This window comes from Protomyctophum parallelum (assembly GCF_964188405.1).
Source record: "Protomyctophum parallelum genome assembly, chromosome: 2".
Taxonomy (NCBI): domain Eukaryota; kingdom Metazoa; phylum Chordata; class Actinopteri; order Myctophiformes; family Myctophidae; genus Protomyctophum; species Protomyctophum parallelum.
The window spans coordinates 52,885,715-52,906,806 of NC_139699.1; the positions used below are offsets into that span (position 1 = coordinate 52,885,715).

Sequence of the window (21,092 nt, forward strand, 5' to 3'; positions counted from 1 at the left end):
CTGAAATGAAGCAGAATATGGCAAAATTAATGACACTTTAATTTAGACAGCATGAAGCGACAGGGGAAACTACGATTACTTTGAGCAACCACCACCAGCTATATGCAGAATGACGATTTAGGAAGCATGAAAGCGAGATGGTCGTCTAAGACCTGAGGTTAGCAAGGCTGGAATTTACCTTGCATTTAATGGCATGGGGCAACCAGCTATAGAAGCTGTATGCAACCGTTATAAGGCGTGAGACACCAGTTATATGAAGCTGTACATGCAGATGATCTTAGGCATGTGCGACCAGCTATATGACGCTGAATATGAAACTGTTCTTTAGCATGAGCAACCAGCTATACGACGCTGAATATGAAACTGTTCTTTAGCATGAGCAACCAGCTATACGACGCTGAATATGAAACTGTTCTTTAGCATGAGCAACCAGCTATATGATGCCGAATATGAAACTGTTCTTTAGCATGAGCAACCAGCTATATGATGCCGAATATGAAACTGTTCTTTAGCATGAGCAACCAGCTATATGACGCTGAATATGAAACTGTTCTTTAGCATGAGCAACCAGCTATATGACGCTGAATATGAAACTGTTCTTTAGCATGAGCAACCAGCTATATGACGCTGAATATGAAACTGTTCTTTAGCATGAGCAACCAGCTATAGCCTATGATGCTGAATATGAAACTGTTCTTTAGCATGAGCAACCAGCTATATGACGCTGAATATGAAACTGTTCTTTAGCATGAGCAATATATGACGCTAAATATGAAACTGTTCTTTAGCATGAGCAAACGGCTATATGACGCTGGATATGCAACTGTTCTAAGCATGAGCAACCAGCTATATGACGCTGAATATGAAACTGTTCTTTAGCATGAGCAACCGGCTATATGACGCTAAATATGAAACTGTTCTTTAGCATGAGCAACCAGCTATAGCCTATATGCAGCTGATCTTCGGCATTAACAACCAGCTGTATGAACTTGAGGCTGTATGTGCAACTGTTCCTAGCATGAGCAACCAGCTATGAAACAAGGCATGTTAAAGCTGAGTGTGAAGAATTTGGACTCATGAAGCGATATTAGAAAGCAAGATAGCCGACTGAGACCAGAGGCCATTCATTATTTGAATCTAATGGCATGAGCAACCACCGCCAGCTATATGAAGCTGTATGCAACTGATATTAAGGCATGAAGCTAGTTTAAACAGAGATTGGCAAAGTCAGACGCATGAGAGCCATCTAAGGCCTGAAGCGAATTTAGCCAGAAATGACTTAATAGCATGAGCGACCATGACCAGCTATATGTAGCTGAATACGAAATTGATCTTAACGAATAGGCTATACGCTGAAGGCTTCGGTGAGATATGCAGCAAAGCCAACCATAGAAGGCTAACCTGAGAGATATCCCCCAAAAACCTATAAAAGGAGCTGCATAATGAGCAGCTGAAGACCAGAAACGGTCTACTAAATAACAGCTTGAGTCCCCTATGCAATCTGCCTCTATTGAGCAGATTGAGAGCCGATTTGAAACGCACCAATCTTGATACGACAAGGTGCCATAGGGCTTGAGTGAGCCGAGACACCATACTTGAATATGCAATACTAAAATAAAGGGCAGAATGGTGAACGGACACTGAAACCTAGAAGTTGCTGCGATTTAACTTTGTGACACCAACAAGCAATGAATGACATACATGAAATACCAATGAGACTGATTGCAGCTGATGATTATAGCATTGGCATGTACTGTATGCCACCGAGGTACTGTCGTTAATGCCTTGATTAACGACAGACGAGGCCTGGCTGCAAACCTGACCATTCCAGCATCCGAGTCTTCCGAGATGAACGGCACTCATTTCCCATAAGCATTGATCATTCACCATGCAGGAAGCCGGACATGGAAAGGAAGCACAAAGCAGAATATCAAAGAATGCTGATGAATAAGCATGATTATGATCATAGTCATGTTGTAGTTCGACTATGAATAAAGTGTTATTCATAGTCTGGATTTTCGGTGGATTTTCGGACCACCGAACTACAACATGAGGTCACGAGCCGCGGTGGAGAGCAAACCACCGCCACTGCCCCAGCCCTTCTCTCTGTTTTTACTCACCACCGTTCAACGTCATTTCAGCTCCGGTGGTCACCTCACCACCGAAAATCCAGACTATGAATGAGCCTTAACGCTTTACTATCTGCAAAGTGTTTGTTTCATAAAAATCCACCGTAGACATGTTATGAGCTACTTTATGTCAAGAAATTCCTTGTAGGTGATTTTTGGAGTTTGTTGGAGTTTGGAAGCTCTCGCTTTCAGTAAAGCAACAACACTAAGAAAAAAATCACCTGCAAGGAATTTCTTGCACAAGTTAACCAGCAAGGTCCTTGGGAGATGGAATTTCCTCAGCTGTCTCAGAAAAAACAGTCTCTTCTGGGCCTTTTTTGTGAGGGTGTCGATGTTGGGCCCCCACTTCAGGTCCCGAGAGACTGTCACCCCGAGGAAGCGGCATGACTCCACTGTGGCGACTGGAGTGCCTCCCAATATGATGGGGGGGGAGGGGCCGGGGTCCTCCTGAAGTCCACGATCAGCTCCACCGTCTTGAAAGCATTTAGCTCCAAGTTGTTCTGGGTGCACCAAGTCAGCAGCAAGTCGATCTCGCTCCTGTAGGCAGACTCATCCCCCCTGGAGATGAGCCCTATCAGGGTGGTGTCGTCTGCAAACTTTAGAAGTTTGACCGACTGGTGGCTGGAGGTGCAGCAGTTGGTGTAGACTCTAGAGGGAAAACAGAAGGGGAGACAGGACATAGCCCTGGGGGGAGCTGGTGATGATGGTCCTCAGCTCGGAGTAGCTCGGATAGAGGCATGTTTTAAGTGGCTTATGGTTATTTTAAAAAGGGCGTGGTCATTTTGGGGTATATCGCCCCGGATAGAGATTTTCTCACAGTTCCTAAGTAGTTTGCAGCGGTCATATTAGCCAAGAACAGTTGAAATAATCTCCGCTAAATGAAGTGCATACATATCTTAGCCAGGTCCTGGAGAATTACCACCATAAAATGAATCTTTTCCCTAATTGTATTAAAGCCTATAACTCCCCCAAATTAAAATTTAGCCATAAAACAACCACTTAAATCTACAGGCCTGCTTGTGTGAGGATATCATTGGGCATCACACTGACACACTCACACGTTTAAGGTTACTAACAGATATGCTGGATGTGTGGTGCATGTTTTGAAATTCCTCAGCGGTGATGCTTTGCTTCTTCCTCAGCTCGTGACATTTATTGTCCAGTTGTGGCAGTGTAGTCATTAGAGAACCTGCTGGATCTCACTGCTCATTTGGAGCTCTGTCAGCTCTCTCTGTCTCTCTCTCTCTCGCACGCACGCACGCACGTGCACACTAGCTGAGAAGGGCAGAAGGCACACTGCATGATGTAACTCCAGCAGGGTGCAAAACCTGCATGAGAGTTCAAAACATTGTCCTCTTCGTGACCTCTGGCATTCATTCATGCACACACACACACACACACACACCCCCCCCCCCCCCACCTTCCGATCTCCAGATTGCACTGATGAATGTCAGGGTCATTTGGTGATCTAACTATCACAGCAACAGGGGGACAGTTCAAATCGTTGCTGTCGCGTGGAAACCTTGTAGGTCCAAAACCGTTCCTTTTTTTTAATAGCAGGGCATTCATTTTCCAGATAAACAAGTTGAAATATGGAAATACAAGGTTTCTGCCAGACAGCAATGAAATTGAAATGATGACAGTTGATGCACTTTGAGACAAACACATTCATTCTATGGAAAGTGATTTCTATCCTGTCTTTTTTCAAATAATGTGTGGGATTCTTAGTGGGCTGATCCCATGTATGAAATGCATAGTTATCTACAACACCACATCAGGACTTCAACTAGCTATAACTACAATTCCCTTAGAAATTATTCCATCAATTACTGTTTTCATTAATTGAATAACCGAGAAGCACATTATCACGACTATGCAAAAAATATAATCAACTAAATCAATCAGTCTGATTATCCATATATTTGGAAAAGTCTATTCTTTTCTATTAATCATTTTTTTCCAGATTAGTTTAGTTTCACCCCTGGTAAACATATACTGTATATGAACATTGTTGTGCTATATAGCCATTAGTGTTCATAGTAAAAGGGAGAAAAGCATCATCCCATTCTTCTGTAAGACCACCTGTGGTTCATCAATGTGGGTCAAGTCAAACGATTCCACTCAACCTCAAGTACAAGACAGCGAAGTGTAGAGTTTAACATTTGATTAGTATACACTTGATCCATTCTGGATGTCAGTGATTACACACCAGTGCTGCACAAAACTGAATTCATGTTTGGCCTGGTTTTATCATGAAAAAAAAGGAAGAAAATGGAAGCACATCACTTATATCAATTCTTTGCAAACGAAAATGACAATAAAAAACATTTGTATAAACTGACTTTACACAAGTCCAACTTGTCTTACTTAGATTCACAGGACTTCAAACCCCAGTGACCTAAACAGACTTTACACAAGTCCAACTTGGCCTACTTACAGATTCACAGGACCTCAAAACCCAGTGACCTTCAAAACAAATTGACATTTTTCAAAGACCTTGCAAGAAAATGGTTGTTTTCGAAGGCTTAGTAGAGGTAATTGAGCAGCACAGCCGTAACAAGATTCCGATGACACATACTGACCAGGGAAGCTTTGAACAGGTTTTATGTATTGCAAAAGTATTATAGTGCACCAAACTGTTTTTTGTGTGTCACCCATCATTAGGCACTTTTATTTAATCAGTATGTAATTAGATAATTAGATCAACAAATACTAGGTATATAAAACCCAATATAATGATTTCAAAGGGAGCTTTAAAAATGGGCACCAAATTTGTATTACTAAAAACAAAGTCAGGCATACAGTAATAGGTAGTTGGTAGTAATATGTTCTCTTCTGAAACCAGAACATTGTAAAAGGCAGACGTTTTACTGTATGTTTGTAGCTCTGAGTTTACAAATATGACTTTGTACACAAAATGAAGATGCAGGACCAGATGCAAGAACCAGAGTGGTGTGTAAATAAAGAGAATGGCAGCAACCAAAGTCCAAAATACTACTTTGTCATCAGTAGTCAATAACGCCGGGGCGCCACTGGACGCGTCAGCGTTGCGTCTCCGTCACCGTCAGGGAATGTTCCCTTTTTAATCAATGAAGGGTGGCTCCACTGCCTACGATGCGTTCGGTGACTGCTTTAAAATTGCCCCGGTTCTTATTTTTGACCCGCGTCACATGCGGCACACGTGCGTGCGTTTGTGTGTGTGGGCGTGGAGCCCCGCCGTAATTGTAGATCTGCTATACATTTGAATCCTGAAAAGTACATTTGGACATGTGAGATTTCCAGCTGACAAGAGCGCACAGACGTCACACGTGAAAGTAGTTACAGTCCATCAATGTCTTAAAAAGAAATGTGAAATTTGCTAATAATTGAGGGTGAACCGCTGTTACTCGGCCTCAACACATATTGTAAGCCATTACCTTTGGTATAGGCACTGTCCATAACCGTTTCCACAATGTGGCTTGTGGCCTGACCGTTTCATTTTCTCATAGCTTTGTTTGATTGAATCTGCTGCATTGTGGGTGTTTTAAGGAGTCAAATTGATACATACATTGGAGGGTAACAGATTCCATTTTTAATGTCACACTCATATTCACTTGTCATAAAATACTTCTTTTTCAAAGACAATGAATTAACAAGAAAATAACAGAAAAAAAGCACAATTCAATAAACCATTAAGAATGTCATGTTCACATTCTGAGGAAAAATTACAAATAGATTGAACTGTAAATTTTGAATTTAACCTAGTTCCCTCACAAAAATACTTTTTTAAAGCTTGGATTTTTTTTGTTTCAAATGTAAACACCCTATTCCACATTTCTACAAAAAAGCCCAAACAAATGGTACAAAAAGCCGGTTGGTTTTGACGAAATCTAACATAACATCAGTTTGAAAAGGCATGGTTTGTTTCCTGGACGTGTTTTAGGTAGATTGGAACCTCACTCCCGATGGACCAGCACGAAGAGACCTAGCATGAAGAGGACAGCATACTGCGGGGGAAACAGTACAAAACATATTAGAGGCCCAGAGACTGTATGCCATTCACTTAGCTCTCCATAAAAGGAGAGTTAGACTACATAAAACTAATTGAAAAGATTAAACTAGATCTTCAGATGGAATCTCTCACTTATGGGTTGTATCGAAACAATTAAAACTATGACTTCTTTCTCTTTTCTAGACCCTCCCCCTTTTGTTTTTCAAGTTTTTAAATTCACTCCTGTATATGGTCTTGCGCAACCAGGTGGCATTACTATCATTTTCCTACACTGCTCAGGTCCATACTAACACTCGAAGGTACGAACCCTGATTTTCCTTTAGAGGTTTCGGTTTTCCTCTGTTACTTTTTTCTCTTCTGTCGAATACTGCTGATTGATTTTGTATTTTTTTTCCTGTATGCAATCAGGGTAGGCAAAAATAAGCTTCTAGCTTCAGCCTACACCCTTTTGGTCTGTTATTATCTTTGTTATTTTTTTTGTTATTTATTGTGCTTAAATGGACCAAATAAACCATCATCATCCTGTATATAGGCTATTAATTCACCTAGAATGACACAAATTACTCTTCAGAGACCCAAACGAGATGGTGGGTTTGCCTCACCTAAATATATTAATTTATTACTGGACAGCAAACATTTGAATGATGAAGAAGTGGTGTCACTGCCCTGTTGCTTTTGGAGAAAAAAATAAAGAATAATAAAAAGACATACCTTGAATTTGGGGTAGTCATTCATTAGAATAGTAACAATTCCAATGTATGGCACAAACCTAGAGATGAGGACGTAAACAGAAAAGCACAACAATAATTACGTCAAACATTACGTCTTCATTTTATTGCAGTGTCATACAATTAACCACTTAAGCCCTACATGTATACGTCTTACGTCATCACACTTAGTTTGAACAATTCAAATTCTCTTTTATCTTAAATAACTTTATATCTAAGGCTTGACTTTACCACCCAAATGGCTTAGGGTTATGATAGGATTTAAAAGCTTGCGTGTCATATCATAATGCGCTGTGCTTGTACTAGATCTGCTATTTTCACTATATTTGAAATAGTGCTTGAGTGGTAAATTCATAATGTAAATTTCCCTTCTACTCCAGGACCTGGCTAAGATATGCATGCAATTCATTTAGTGGAGAATATCTCAACTGTTCTTGGCTAATATGACCCCCGCGAACAACTTAGGAACTGTGAGAAATTCTCTATCCGGGGCGAAATACCCCCAAATGATCACGCCCTTTAAAAAATAACCGCCAGTTAAAACATGCCTCTATCTTCTAAACCGTTGGAGCTACAGATGTTCTGAGATGCTCAAAATGTTCAGAATACTCATGTTTGAATACTCAATATACCATATGTACACGGCAGTCATCTTTCGATAAGATAATGGCAGTGTAGCTCTGGTCCATAGCTCTAACGGCATTAGAGCTATAATGAGCTCTAATGGCAGGCCACAATTTGCCATTGACCGCCCATACATCCAAACAGTCCTATCTAATTGTATTAAATTATGTCAAACTCATCAACATTGCAGCTGTACAAAAAGCTTTAATTATCCTTTATCTGCAAAGTGTTTGTTTCATAAAAATCCACGGTAGACATGTTATGAGCTACTTTATGTCAAGAAATTCCTTGCAAGTGTTGGAAGTGCTCGTTGGATAATCACTCAACATTCCTGCATACAACCTGGTTTGAATTTGCACATAATGCAGGAGGCAGCAGGATGTTGCTTTACTGAAGGCGAGCGCTTCCAAACTTCCAACACTTAAATTGCAGATAGTAAGAGGATCATTCAAGCTTTTTGTACAGCTGCAATGTTGGCGAGTTTGACGAAATTTCATACAATTAGATAGGACTTTGTGTTTGTGTTTGCAACTTTTCATGTATGGGCGGTCAATGGCAAATTGCGGCTAGTTCCCACCCTGCCATTAACTTGTGGAAAGATGACCGCTGTGTGCATATGGTCTATTGAGTATTCAAACATGAGTATTCTGAACATTTTAAGCACCTCAGGAAATCTGCCACACAAACAGTTTAGAAGATAGAGCCATGTTTGAAGTAGCGGTCATTTAAAAAGGGTGTGGTCATTGCCGGGTATTTCGCCCCAGTCAGATAGAGAATTTCTCAGTTACAGTTCCTAAGTTATTCGCAGCGGTCATATTAGCCAAGAACAGTTGAGATATTCTCCGCTAAATGAAGTGCATACATATCTTAGCCAGGTCCTGGAGTATTCCTAGAAATATAGTTAAATAGAGTTAAAAGTACAACATTTGGTTTTCAATGTAGTGGAGTGAAAGTGAACTATCCCAAACTGCAAACACTCAAGTAATGTACAGAATAGATACTGTAATGTACTTAAGTACAGTACTCAAGTAAATGTACTTTGTTACTGTCCACCACTGCTGACCAGTCAGTGCAGATTGCAAAAACTATATTCACTGAGGGGGAGTACATGACAAAAGGTCAAAGCAAATTCTCCCATCATGGACAGATGTTATCAGGACTACACAACAAGCACAACTTAATGTGTTTATGAATGGAGGGCAGGTGAACACAAGGTATGAAAAGGAACTGGGTCAGGGACAACTGAAAATGACTTTAGAGCATTTAGGACTTAGGTGAAGTGAAGCAGTCAGTCACTATATTCAATGAAAGGTCAACAACAGCAGGGGTGTCAAAACATTTTTAAAATTCCCATAGCAATCACTGGTTAATTCATTCATACATTGGGAGGTGAATCGGCGAACAGTCGACGCCAGCGTCCTCACTTCCCACATTCACACATCAATGGTGGCAAGTTCAAGCCCTGCACACACCGTCTGCGAACGGCACGTGTCAAAACAGCTGCCTCTGTTATTTTCAATGAACCTATCGCACACCGGCGGCGTCCGACGCGCGCTGACGCCTCGCCTGACACGCCGATACACCACTGTTCTATTTTCCAGGCGTTGCCGCGTCGCTGCACACCCGGTGTGTGCAGGGCTTCACACTGACCAACTCAATGGAGGCAATGTAGGGTTTAGTGTCTTGCCCAAGGACACTTCGACATGTGGACAGGAGGAGCCGGGATTCGAACCGCCGACCCACGGATCATTGGACGATCTGCTCTACCTCCTGAGCCACAGCCGCCCAAATATACATTGAAACTAGTTAGTTTGATACAATTTAGGCATTTAGCAAACCAGAGGGATTTACAGTAAGCAAGAACAAAACACGGTAATACATCAAATGCATAGAAATACTCAAAGTAATCAGTTATAAGTAATCTCTGGCACTGTCCTCAAGTGGTTCAGATCCTATCTGACAGGTCGAGAGTCCTTTGTAGCCCTGGGTGACCATACCTCTGAAAAGACGGAGATGACATGTGGGGTTCCCCAAGGCTCTATTCTAGGTCCTATGCTTTTTAATTTGTACATGTTGCCACTTGGCAATGTCATCAGGAGACACAAAATTGATTTCCATAGCTATGCGGACGACACACAGCTTTATATATCTGTATCCCCTAAGGACCTCAGCCCCATTGACACCCTAACAAACTACATCATCAATGTCTGGATGTCAGAAAACTTTCTCCAGCTAAATAAAGCCAACACGGAAATCTTAGTTATTGGATATGGCCCCCACAGGGAACAAATATCTCACAAACTAAAATCCTGCTCATTAAGCACCAAGGATCAGGTAAAAAACCTTGGTGTCATACTTGACTCAAATCTAAATTTCAAGGCCCACATCAGCAACATCACCAAAATATCCTTTTATCACCTGAGGAATATTGTCAGAGTCTGTGGGTTTCTCTCACAAGCTGACACAGAAAGACTGATGCACGCATTCATCACTAGCAGGCTAGACTACTGCAATGCTCTCCTATCTGGTGTCCCAAAAAAAGAAGTTGCCCGGCTACAACTAGTCCAGAATGCAGCAGCACGCGTACTGACTAAGACCAGATGGAGAGATCATTTATATATCTTTTTTATTATGTATTGTATGTGGAATTTACATTACCTGTCATTATCTTTCATTTTATGTAACTGAATAACTCATTATTGTCAAAGATATTCTGAAGTTGTCATATACAAAAAATGCCTAATAAAAACAGTATTAAAAAAAAAAGACCAGATGGAGAGCACACATCACACCCATTTTAAAATCCCTTCACTGGTTGCCTGTTTTATCTAGAATTGATTTTAAGGTCCTTCTGCTGGTTTTTAAATCTATCCATGGTAATGCACCCACATATTTGTCCGAAATGCTCCCTGGGTACGTGCCTGGAAGAGCTCTTAGATCCTCGGGAACTGCTCTCTTAGAGGTTCCTAAGACTAGACCTAAGACTAAAAGGCATGGAGAAGCAGCCTTTAGCTATTATGGTCCTGTAATGTGGAACAGCCTGCCAGTTAACCTGCGGCTCTCTGAATCCACAGACATTTTTAAAAGAAACCTTAAGACATACCTTTTTAACATTGCGTTTAATTAGCTCATATCATTATCCTTGTTTATGTTTATCTATAATGTTTTTCTTAAATGTTTTCTTTATTTTCCATCTCCTTTAATGTTTTTATATTTGTAAACTGTGAAGCACATTGAGTTGCACTTGCTGTATCAAATGTCCTATACAAATAAAGTTTTGATTGATTGATTGATTGAGTAGAATATCCGTACAGTGAAACTATAAACACTATAGGATGCCAGATCAATAATGACCTGGCATCTGTCTACACAACATAATATCTAAAATATATTTTTTTGCCTTTGTATAAACCTGCAAGGTCGTTGAGGCTACGGCATGTGCTACAGGCAAATGTGGAGTCTGAAGACCGAGTCTTCAGACTACGGCGGAGGATTGGGAGTGAGTCTACTTTGTGGTTCCAATTGTAATGGGGAGTTCATTCCATAGGTTGGCAGCCAGAATGAAGAAGAGTATGGGACGTGTGGAGCATTGTCCCGGATGATACTATTAAAGCTGTGTCGAATCTGTCGATGTGTTTCACCAGAGGTGTAAGATTCAATATATATACTGTATATTAGGGATGCACCGAAAATTCGGCCACCGAAAATATTCGGCCGAAAATGGCTAAAAATGTATTTTCGGCCTATTCGGTTTCGGCTCAAATAGGCCGAAAATATATCACCGAATAGTCAAAACACCGGGTCGGTATAAACACAACACGCGATTGTCTTGAACGTAACCAGAGCGCTCCGCATCTACCTCTCTCTCTCTCCCAACTTCAGTCTCCCCCACACACACACACACACACACACACACACACACACACACACACACACACACACACACACAGCGTCATGTTGCTCTGTGCTGTGGCTGCGATGCGCTCCGCGAAATCTGCGAGCTCATCAACAGGTCCCAAAACATGGTATTTGTGAGCACCGCCACTGTCTATTCTTTCTTCACAAAAAATGCTCCCCAATGTCTGAATCTGTGAGTTTGCATGCAGGCTACGACGAACACTAGCAGTAGCTTGCTCGTTAGCTCCTCAAATTTGTTCCACCTGTGTGTAATCTCAGCAGCGCATTGAAGTGGGCACAGGCAGGGCAAAAGCAGAAGCAGAACGTCCGTGAACGTTTTGCTTAACAATGATCAGTTGTTCAGTGCTGTTTAACTTTGGCAATATGTGATACTAGAGCCTAGAGAACATGCTAATATGGCTGCTAAATAAGAACGTTTTCACCTATCAGCTAGCATGCTATTGTGTGTGTGTGTGTGTGTGTGTGTGTGTTTGTGCGTGCGTGCCCACACACTGTGTAGGACAGTGGTTCTCATAGTGGGAGTTCCAGCTAAATTATAGATAGTTAGGAAGTAAACCAAGTGGGGCCGGTCTGTAACAGAGTGCAAAAATGGAACCAAATACACTCTCAAAATTTACATTGATTTTTACAATAGAAATAAAAATAAATTGGGGTCCCAGAGATAGAAATGGGAAGAAAGACAGTCAGCTATACACAGTCAACATTACAGATTACAGTATCATTACAAGTACAAGGAATGGCAATGAAATCAAATTGTATTAAAAAGGGGGTAAAATATTAATTTTGAAGGAGTATTCATTTTTATTGTCTTTATTGTTAGTTACAACATGGCTACAATAACTTGAAGCATTTTTTTTAAAGGTAATTGCAAAAAAGGTGCCATAATCCGATTAATCGTTTAAATAATCGCCCGATGAATCGATTATGAAAATCCATAATCATGTCTTTTGCCATAATCAGGTAGCTTTACAACAAAGCTGTATTCGGCTATTCGGTATTCGGTTTTCGGCCAACTGTTTCCTATATTCGGTATTCGGTTTCGGCCAAGAATTTCCCTTTCGGTGCATCCCTACTGTATATACAACCTTTATGCCAGTTGCAATGGCATAAAGTCCACTAACCAAAATATTGTTGCAACAAATGTGTTTCACTTGTGAAAAGCAACGTTCTATGATGCAGTGTTTATTATTGGAAAATACATGTAAACAGCCATGCTGATCAGTATGGAACATGGTTGTAGCATACTGTAGGTTGTTTGGGTATGTTGGAACATGGTTGTAGCATACTGTAGGTTGTTTGGGTATGTTGGAACATGGTTGTAGCATACTGTAGGTTGTTTGGGTATGTTGGAACATGGTTGTAGCATACTGTAGGTTGTTTGGGTATGTTGGAACATGGTTGTAGCATACTGTAGGTTGTTTGGGTATGTTGGAACATGGTTGTAGCATACTGTAGGTTGTTTGGGTATGTTGGAACATGGTTGTAGCATACTGTAGGTTGTTTGGGTATGTTGGAACATGGTTGTAGCATACTGTAGGTTGTTTGGGTATGTTGGAACATGGTTGTAGCATACTGTAGGTTGTTTGGGTATGTTGGAACATGGTTGTAGCATACTGTAGGTTGTTTGGGTATGTTGGAACATGGTTGTAGCATACTGTAGGTTGTTTGGGTATGTTGTTCTGTGTGAGCACTCTTCATCTGCATTGTGATTATCCTCACCAGGCCGGCGCGGAAAGGGATTATGTTTTCACTCCTGTTAGTCAGTCCATCCATCAGTCTCTAAACCAATCTGCGTGAAACTTTGCACGAACATTCCCAGTAGGACAACTTGGACAAGGAAGACCTCAACCCAATTCTTTTCATAGTTCCACCATTTATTACGTTTCAACAGCACAACATTTAGAGTCTGAATGTTGCAAAAACATGTTTTGCTACTACTCTTATCCAAACCTCACACAAGGTTTTATGGAATTCCAATTGGCTTCCAAAGTTTGCCCAAAATACCATAAAAGTGAACTGGATATTGCTCTAAAACATGTGCCAGGGTAGACATAGTCCATTTGTACACTGTCAGAATTATGAGAGGTTCGTGGCCTAATGCATACCAAACTGGGGGAACCTTGAAATTAAAAGGTTTACAAAGAACTGCTGAATTGTGGTTGTGTGGTTAAGAATGACCTACCCCCGGGCTCTCCCAACCACGTCTTTCTTCTCCAGCCAGTGTTGTCCCGGTTTGTACAGTCCTCTGTCATCCACCGCGTTGTTGTCCCCTTTGGTCAAGAATTTAATGTCTCCATTTTCCCTGTAGATAAAGAACAGTGGCAGTTTTACACTTCACAGCAGACCCCGGCTTTCCCTTTTAAGATGTCTGCGCCTGAATGATGATTCCTGAATGACTGAAGGATCACACAGGCCTTTCTGAACATGATTCTATTCTGAACACAGACTCCTCATCAGTTTCCTGCATACAAGCCAATTTGTGAAAACTGAAAACCTTATTCTACATGGCAAAGAATTTAGAGCCCGACCGATATATCGGTTTTGTCGATGTATTGGCAATTATTTTACTTTTGACGACTTCTGTATGTGCAAATATACAGCCAATGTGTCCTCCTGATTTAAAGGAGAATTCCATACTAAAAGGCTTTCTTACCTTTCTTTGTAGTTGTTACGTCCCCACCAAAGAGGTCCAGGTGTTATTTTGTGCAAAAGCTCCTTATTGGCCGTTTCCCCTACCATAAGCCCTAAATGAATTGCATTGAATTGAATGGGAATTGAATGGGGCTATGGGGAAAACACCTGGACCTCTTTGGTGGGGACGTAACAACTACAAAGAAAGGTAATAAAGATAAGAAAGCATTCTAGCATGGAATTCTCCTTTAATGCTTTCATTTTAACGTTTATTTAAAAGCCTTGTGAGTTTGAACTTGAAGTAGAGTGGAGTACATACTTTTCGTGAATCTTCAGAACTCTGTGTACTATGGGGATCTCCCGGCCCTCTATCCTGAACACTACGATCTCTCCCACCCTGATGGGGTCCTCTACCCTGTTGGTCAGAAACAGCAGGTCTCCTCTGTGGAATGCTGGCTCCATACTCCCACTGGAAAACACAGGCAGCAATAGGGGTGCAACAATTAATCCAATGAATTGATCATAAACTAATATCAATAATCGATAATTTAATAAAATAATTGATGAAGCAGCCATTCCTATGTTGGGCATGTAATTACAGTACATCATTCATACCCTGAAGGCATTTTGTTGACGAAACGTTGGTTTCATAATTAAAGTTTTTTGCATCGTGACTACGAGCTATCTTTTTTTCAAGTCTCGTCTCCCGTGGTCAGATCCTCCTCACTATTGGTGTGCGCTCCTACCTCTTCTGTTTGGGCATGTAATTACAGGCAAACTAGCTGAAAATAGCTGATCTACAAGCTTGTAGATGTGCTATTATAAAACAAAGAAAGTGACACCATTGTGTGATTAAGTAGTTCACCTGAAGATTGACTCATTTTCTAGTGTCAATTATTCACCCCATGAAGACTTGAATTCATGGAGATTTGTTTTTGTCGCATTCCTGAGCCAATAATAATAACAAATGCCTATCGTCCTAGATGATAGGCATTTGTAAGTAGGTCTGTCACATTTCGATCCCCAGCTCCCCCTGGGTCTGTTGATTCTGTGTGTCCTTGAGCAAAGGTGCTCCATAAATGCACCATTAACTAGTGGTTCTCAAATGTTTCATTTGCAATGACCACCTTAACTCAGAGTTTACATTTGTACACTCTCAGAGTTACAGACCTGTTATGGTAAATCAGGGCTAGCTCTGTGTTGGACATGGACAACGTTTTCACTTGTTTAATCCCAAAGTGATTTGTTTAAGGTTTGGACTTTATTCCAAGTTGTTTAAAAAAATTGTTTTTAGGCAACATTGTGCAGCCTCTATACACACACACACACACACACACACACACACACACACACACACACACACACACACACACACACACACACACACACACACACACACACACACACACACACACATATATTAAATCATGTCATGTATGTGTAGCTACTAGCTACCTAAAACAGGATCCATTAGATTTCCCTGGGACCCACATGAATGACCGTCCAGGGACAATTGAATGGTTCAACATCATTGATGAAACGCACATAGTAAAATGCTTTAGACAAAGGCTAGATAAATATACCATTTTATTTAATCGGCTGTATTGAAAGGAGCTGGAAGGAATAATAAAATGAATCTGCACATAGTAAAGTGCTTTGGAGAAAGGCTTGACATTCATGCACCATTTTATTTAATCATCAACTGTATGAAAGAAGATGGATAAAATTTACAGAAATGTCATACTTCCATGATTATTATTTCTGTGCGTATTCCACACTGTTCACTTTCAAGCTGCCGTTGGTATTTGAGGCATTTGGCCAAAAAGGAAATGCGCAAATAATAATAATAATAAACTTTATTTATAGAGCACCTTTCATGACACGAGTGCAGCGCAAAGTGCTTTACAAGACAACAAAGTATAAAAAATATCAAACAACATAACAATCAATGCATAATCAGTACAAAACATGCAAAAATAAAACACCAAGTCTCCATCTAAACAGGGAAAACGGCGAATCCGCAAAACTTATGACATCATGGCTCACGTTGGCTCACACAACGCATGTTTATTAGTTCCTACAATGAACAATGAGAACGCAACAGGACTTTGCCGTTTTATCTGGAGATGGTCGCAGTCTAAAAGAGGCCTTGGCCCAGGCCGTAGCGTAACGGTCTGGGCACCGGACTGGTGATCCAGTCGCGGTGTGCCGCGGGTTCGACTCCCGGACCCGACACGGCCTTTACCGCATGTCATCCCCCCATCTCTCTCCCGTTTCCTGTCAGCCTACTTTCTATCCCTTAAAAAATCAATAAAGGCGTAAGCCGCAAAAAAATATCTTAAAACAAAAAAAAAGAGGCCTTAATGAACATGCGCTTCCTATTTTCACAAAACCTTAATGTAAAAGCACCTAATGACATGGTCATGCGACAGAGTAAAATTAACCCCTTAAAACCGGAAAAGTTTTAGATTTCAGCTGAAAAGCATTATTTTATACTCTTGGCTATTCCAAAATAGTATATATAATAATAGCTTATAGATCTTTTTGAAAAATAGTTTGTGCATTATGCAAATCTTTGAATAGATTTTTGAACTCAAATTTTTGCTTCTGGTGGTCCCTGGAACAAAATATTTTAAGATGGCGGCCAGCGCCATAATTATATAGAGGTCCTTGACATTAACACCCTGAGCGCACAGGACGAAGCTCTTCGCCCTTTCAATTAGTAACGCCCGACTCCCAGGACAAAGATTATTGATATCAAAACCGATCGCATCACTCCACAGGCTGGGAGCATGCGTCTGTTGCGCAACATTTGATGTTGCGCAACAGTGGAACGTCATCGAAAATGTTCCTCCACTGTTTAGCCGACGAGACCGAAAATCTTAAACCGTTAATAACTCTTGATCTAAATCATTCCGTCCAATTCTAAGCAAAGATTATGTGTTAAGCCCGACACACAAAAGTGCTCTGCTGCTATAAATCGCTGGGCGCTATGATTTAATGGATTAAATAACCCTGGGCGTTCGGGGTGTTAAATACGTTTTTCAGAAAATTGTTATGATTTAGAAGACATTTTTAGAATGTCTGCCTCTGTTCTTAATGGGTAAAATAAGATTAAAGTACCTGAGAACAACAACGATTGGACTCTCACTGCCAGTGACAACCATCAATCCCTTCCAGATCATCAATGCTGAAGACACGATCATACCAAAGTTCAACACCTGGTAGTACAGCTGAACACAAAAACAAATGCACAAAGTTAAACACCTGGTAGTATTAGTCACTTGACGACTAATTAGCATCATACAAATAATTATGATAATTGAGGATTGAATTGTGTTTTGGCATTTAAAAAAAAGTATAAAATATGAATAAAAATGACATTTCCAATCATCTAATTGCGATTAGGTGATTGTGACAGTACAGCTGAACACAAAAAACTGATATTTCTTCAAACACACTGTGGAAAGCATGTGTATTGTGTACCCACTGCCCAGGCCATTAGGGATGATCTTTTATTTGTATTCACTGTATTATGCAATGGATGAATATCTGACATGTTACCCCATTAAACAACCAATGCAACACATTTGGTTTTCCCATAATAATAATAATAATAAGGAGCTTCTCTTTGCTGAAAATAGCAGACTGTACCTATGTTCTCCAGGTTCTATGTTCCACAACTTACTCATTTTTTACAGATGGGTTCTCAGATCAATAACCTAACCCTAAACCCTACCCCAGTGTGTCAGCAAGTTCTCACTAACGCCCACGTGCAGCAGGAGGCCTCTGCTGCACACTGGTAAAAGATGTACTGTCTTGCGAGGGGTCCAACTTTACCAAAAATAAACTAAATCACTTCGCTAATCACAGAATGTGAAGCCTCAGCACCCCAGCTTCTCTGTATAATATAAAATAATTTATTTAGAGCGCCCTCTACAGATCTGGTCAATGTGTATTAATTTATTTTGATCAGATCTGTAGAGGGCACTCTAAATAAAATATGTTGCTTTTTTAAAAACCTGACAGGGGAGTTTCCCCGGCCATACATAGCGCGTAGAAGGAACACGTTATTCCGACCAGCTCCTTTCCCCTCCATCAGGCCAGGATTACTGCATGTTTTTGTGAGCGTATCTACCCTAGGGGACACGGGGAGAACATGCAAACTCCACACTCAAGCGACCCCACGGGTCTCCGTGAACAGACAGTGGTACAGCTGCATCTCTTGGACAGTGGATTAACTTGTGCAGGAGTCACCCTAGGGTTCCCGCCGTCCAAAATTCAGAAAAGGTAACCGAGGGTCCCGAAAGGGGCTACCTAAAACCAAGGTAAGCTCTGGTCCATAGCCCTAAATGCCCTTTGCTGCCGTTGCATTAAGGCTCTGCCACTCTTTGCTGCTAGCCCTCACTTGAAATGCAGACTAGCCTCTCCTCTGTAGCAGAAATATAAAAAACGCCTACTTTCCTTTGTTTTTCCATTGGAAAGAAATACTTTTATTTACTCCACTGTGCCCTCTACCGATATTGCCAAGAGAAAAAAAAACAGAGGGTGCCGGCCCGATTGCGGCGAGCAGCCCCACGTCCGAAATGGTTGAGAAATGACAGAGTTACCGTGTGGGGGTCCCTCTACTGTACTGTACTGTCACTGTACTGTACTACTACTGGCACACCCGAAATCACCATATATACAGATAATATGTGCGTGTGTGTTAGGTTGTGCAAGGTGGTGAAAAACAACCATGCTTTTTTCGTGCTCACACACACACACACACACACACACACACACACACACACACACACACACACACACACACACACACACTTAAGGAAGTGGTTGCACCACTTAAAAACCCCTTTCTAGCCAAAAAGTTATATATTTAATAATAATGAAAGAAACATGGTCAATACATAAATTATATTTTATCAGATCAGTGAGCATTCTATTTCTTCAGGATATGTGAAGCAAACTGATTTAATAATAATCATCAAAATCATAATCATAATTCATAACTCACAAATGTACATCTGTGCGGTTACATTTGCAACCGCACAGAGTTACATTACCATCACTGTGAGTGATCATTTCTCAATCAATGTATGGCATTCATTGAGAAAAAACAGCTACTAGGCTACCTAAATATTCATGATTCACCATCACAACCCTGGCAGCTAGATAACAACATAATACATACCGGTACATCATTTAAAATGAACAGATACTGAATAAATAAGCGACCATGAAGTGCAACGTGTTATTATAGGAGGAGGGAAGATGCCGTTAGCTTTGGTTAGCTAGTTCGCTAGGTTCCAGGCTGACCATAGAAGGAAGCAAGAGGAAAAAATAAATAACAGTTTTTACAGGTTTAAAATGACCTACCTGCCGCTTGTTCATGCGACGGACGTCGTCGAGGAAGTCTAAAGACAACATGCTGGGCGTCATGGGGATGTATTTATATACAGAATATGTACAAAATCACATGAAAACGGTTAAAGTGTTCAACATATGGATGCAATACTACAGACAAACTTGCATCCAAATCTTCCGGGTTGCGCTGAGCAGGAAGTCCCGCCCACCGCCGCTAACGGCTTTGTCGAATGTTGAGGTGTCACTTCTGGATACGGTGCGCACTGCGCAGTGGACTGTGTGGACAGTATAACTGACTATACTGTTTTGAGGCAGAGGCGCGTTTGCTCTACACGCGTGTTTCCATTTTGTTTTTGATATAATATATAATAACGTACTGGAAATTCCATGAACCCAGAAATGGTGATTAAATGTAAACTTTTATGATAGAAATGTTATCTATAGGCCTAATGGATGACATTCAGCTTAATTGGTTGCTAAAAGTTGCACATTGGGCAATTTGAGTTAGGGGTGCACGATTATGAAATTATATGACCGATATCCGATCTCCGATTATTTGCAGGGTCATATCTGCCGATACCGATTCTGACTGGAAACAAGCCAAAGCCTGTTAATAAAGTATTCAATCAATCAATAAATAGCCTAAACTCTTTTCCAAGTGTCGGTTTTCACAACTGAATGAAACATTTATTTTTTTATTCCAAAACCGATTATATAATCTGTATTATTTTGAGACCTTTCCGATATACCGATCTGGCATTTTTATGGCCGATATGGCTGATTCCGATTATGCTACCTATTAATCGTGCATCCCTAGTTATTAGCATAATATGTGACCATAGCCTACCATTTATTATCCTATATTATAACTTATAATAATAATAAAAGTCCACATTTCATCATTCTTTAAGTAGCATGTGACATATGAATCTATGGAGTTTTCATGATTCTGAATCCATTCCAAGCATTAGTTTTGCACAAAAAACACTCCTTGATCAAAATTCGGTAATATCCACTCGCGTGCTGACCTCATCACATTTGTGATGACGGCTTAGCCCAAACATTTAGATTCTCGTAGAGGTTTTTTTCGATTCTGACGAATCTCTCTATAGAGTCTAAAAGATAACCCCGCCCCTAACGTAGAAAAGGAACGTTTGTGCCTCAAAATCACTCTTACCTTGTACAAATGCAAAATCTAAGCTGCTTTAAATGTTGCCCCACTTGTTTGTGATCTGTGCGCACCCATATTAAACAACGTACATGCTTATTTTTCAATAAAAAAGGTATTTTAATCCACTCTGTCTCGGAATCTGGCAGCCATCTTTGTTTTCTCTCCATTGTAGATGCGCAAGAGAACCCTGGCCGCTAGGGGCGCGGGCAATGTTCTGTTGCGCATTTACAATGGAGGATTCCGAAACAGTGGATTAAAATACCCTTTTTATTGAAAAATAAGCATGTGCAGTGTTTAATATGGGTGCGCACAGATCACAAACAAGTGGGGCAACATTTAAAGCAGCTTAGACTTTGCATTTGTACATGGTAAGAGTGATTTTGAGGCACAAACGTTCCTTTTCGACGTTAGGGGCGGGGTTTTCTTTTAGACTCGTAGAGATTCGTCAGAATCGAAAAAAACCTCTACGAGAATCTAAATGTTTGGGCTAATGACGGCTATGGCTGTTTTCCTCTCAAGGAGTGTTTTTTGTGCAA

At 40.7% G+C, this 21,092-nt stretch overlaps 2 protein-coding genes across 2 annotated transcripts in view; both read right to left on the bottom strand.

Annotated features, from left to right (window-relative positions):
* Window positions 1-201: 201 nt before the first annotated feature.
* Window positions 202-21,092, bottom strand: part of ctsh (cathepsin H) — a 111,489-nt gene continuing 90,598 nt past the window's right edge. Inside the window, exon 13 of the transcript XR_014568977.1 lies at window positions 202-215. The gene's annotated coding sequence lies outside the window, so the exon portion shown is untranslated. The remainder of the gene's footprint in view (window positions 216-21,092) is intronic.
* On the bottom strand, window positions 5,678-19,566 carry sec11a (SEC11 homolog A, signal peptidase complex subunit). The gene is made up of 6 exons (XM_083793922.1): window positions 19,398-19,566; window positions 17,145-17,254; window positions 14,341-14,490; window positions 13,573-13,692; window positions 6,832-6,889; window positions 5,678-6,115 (listed from the first exon to the last, which is right to left on the bottom strand). Exons 1-6 carry the CDS (start codon window positions 19,458-19,460, stop codon window positions 6,065-6,067), a joined length of 552 nt encoding a protein of 183 aa, XP_083650048.1. The 5' UTR covers window positions 19,461-19,566; the 3' UTR covers window positions 5,678-6,064.

Excerpts from the sequence above, each read along its gene's own strand:
- sec11a (XM_083793922.1), bottom strand. The coding sequence starts at position 19,460 with ATGACGCCCAGCATGTTGTCTTTAGACTTCCTCGACGACGTCCGTCGC. Across the intron at positions 13,693-14,340 it reads GTTCTGAAGATTCACGAAAA|GGAAAATGGAGACATTAAAT; the intron begins GTATGTACTCCA and ends CTTTATCTACAG. Across the intron at positions 6,116-6,831 it reads ATGACTACCCCAAATTCAAG|TATGCTGTCCTCTTCATGCT; the intron begins GTATGTCTTTTT and ends TTTCCCCCGCAG.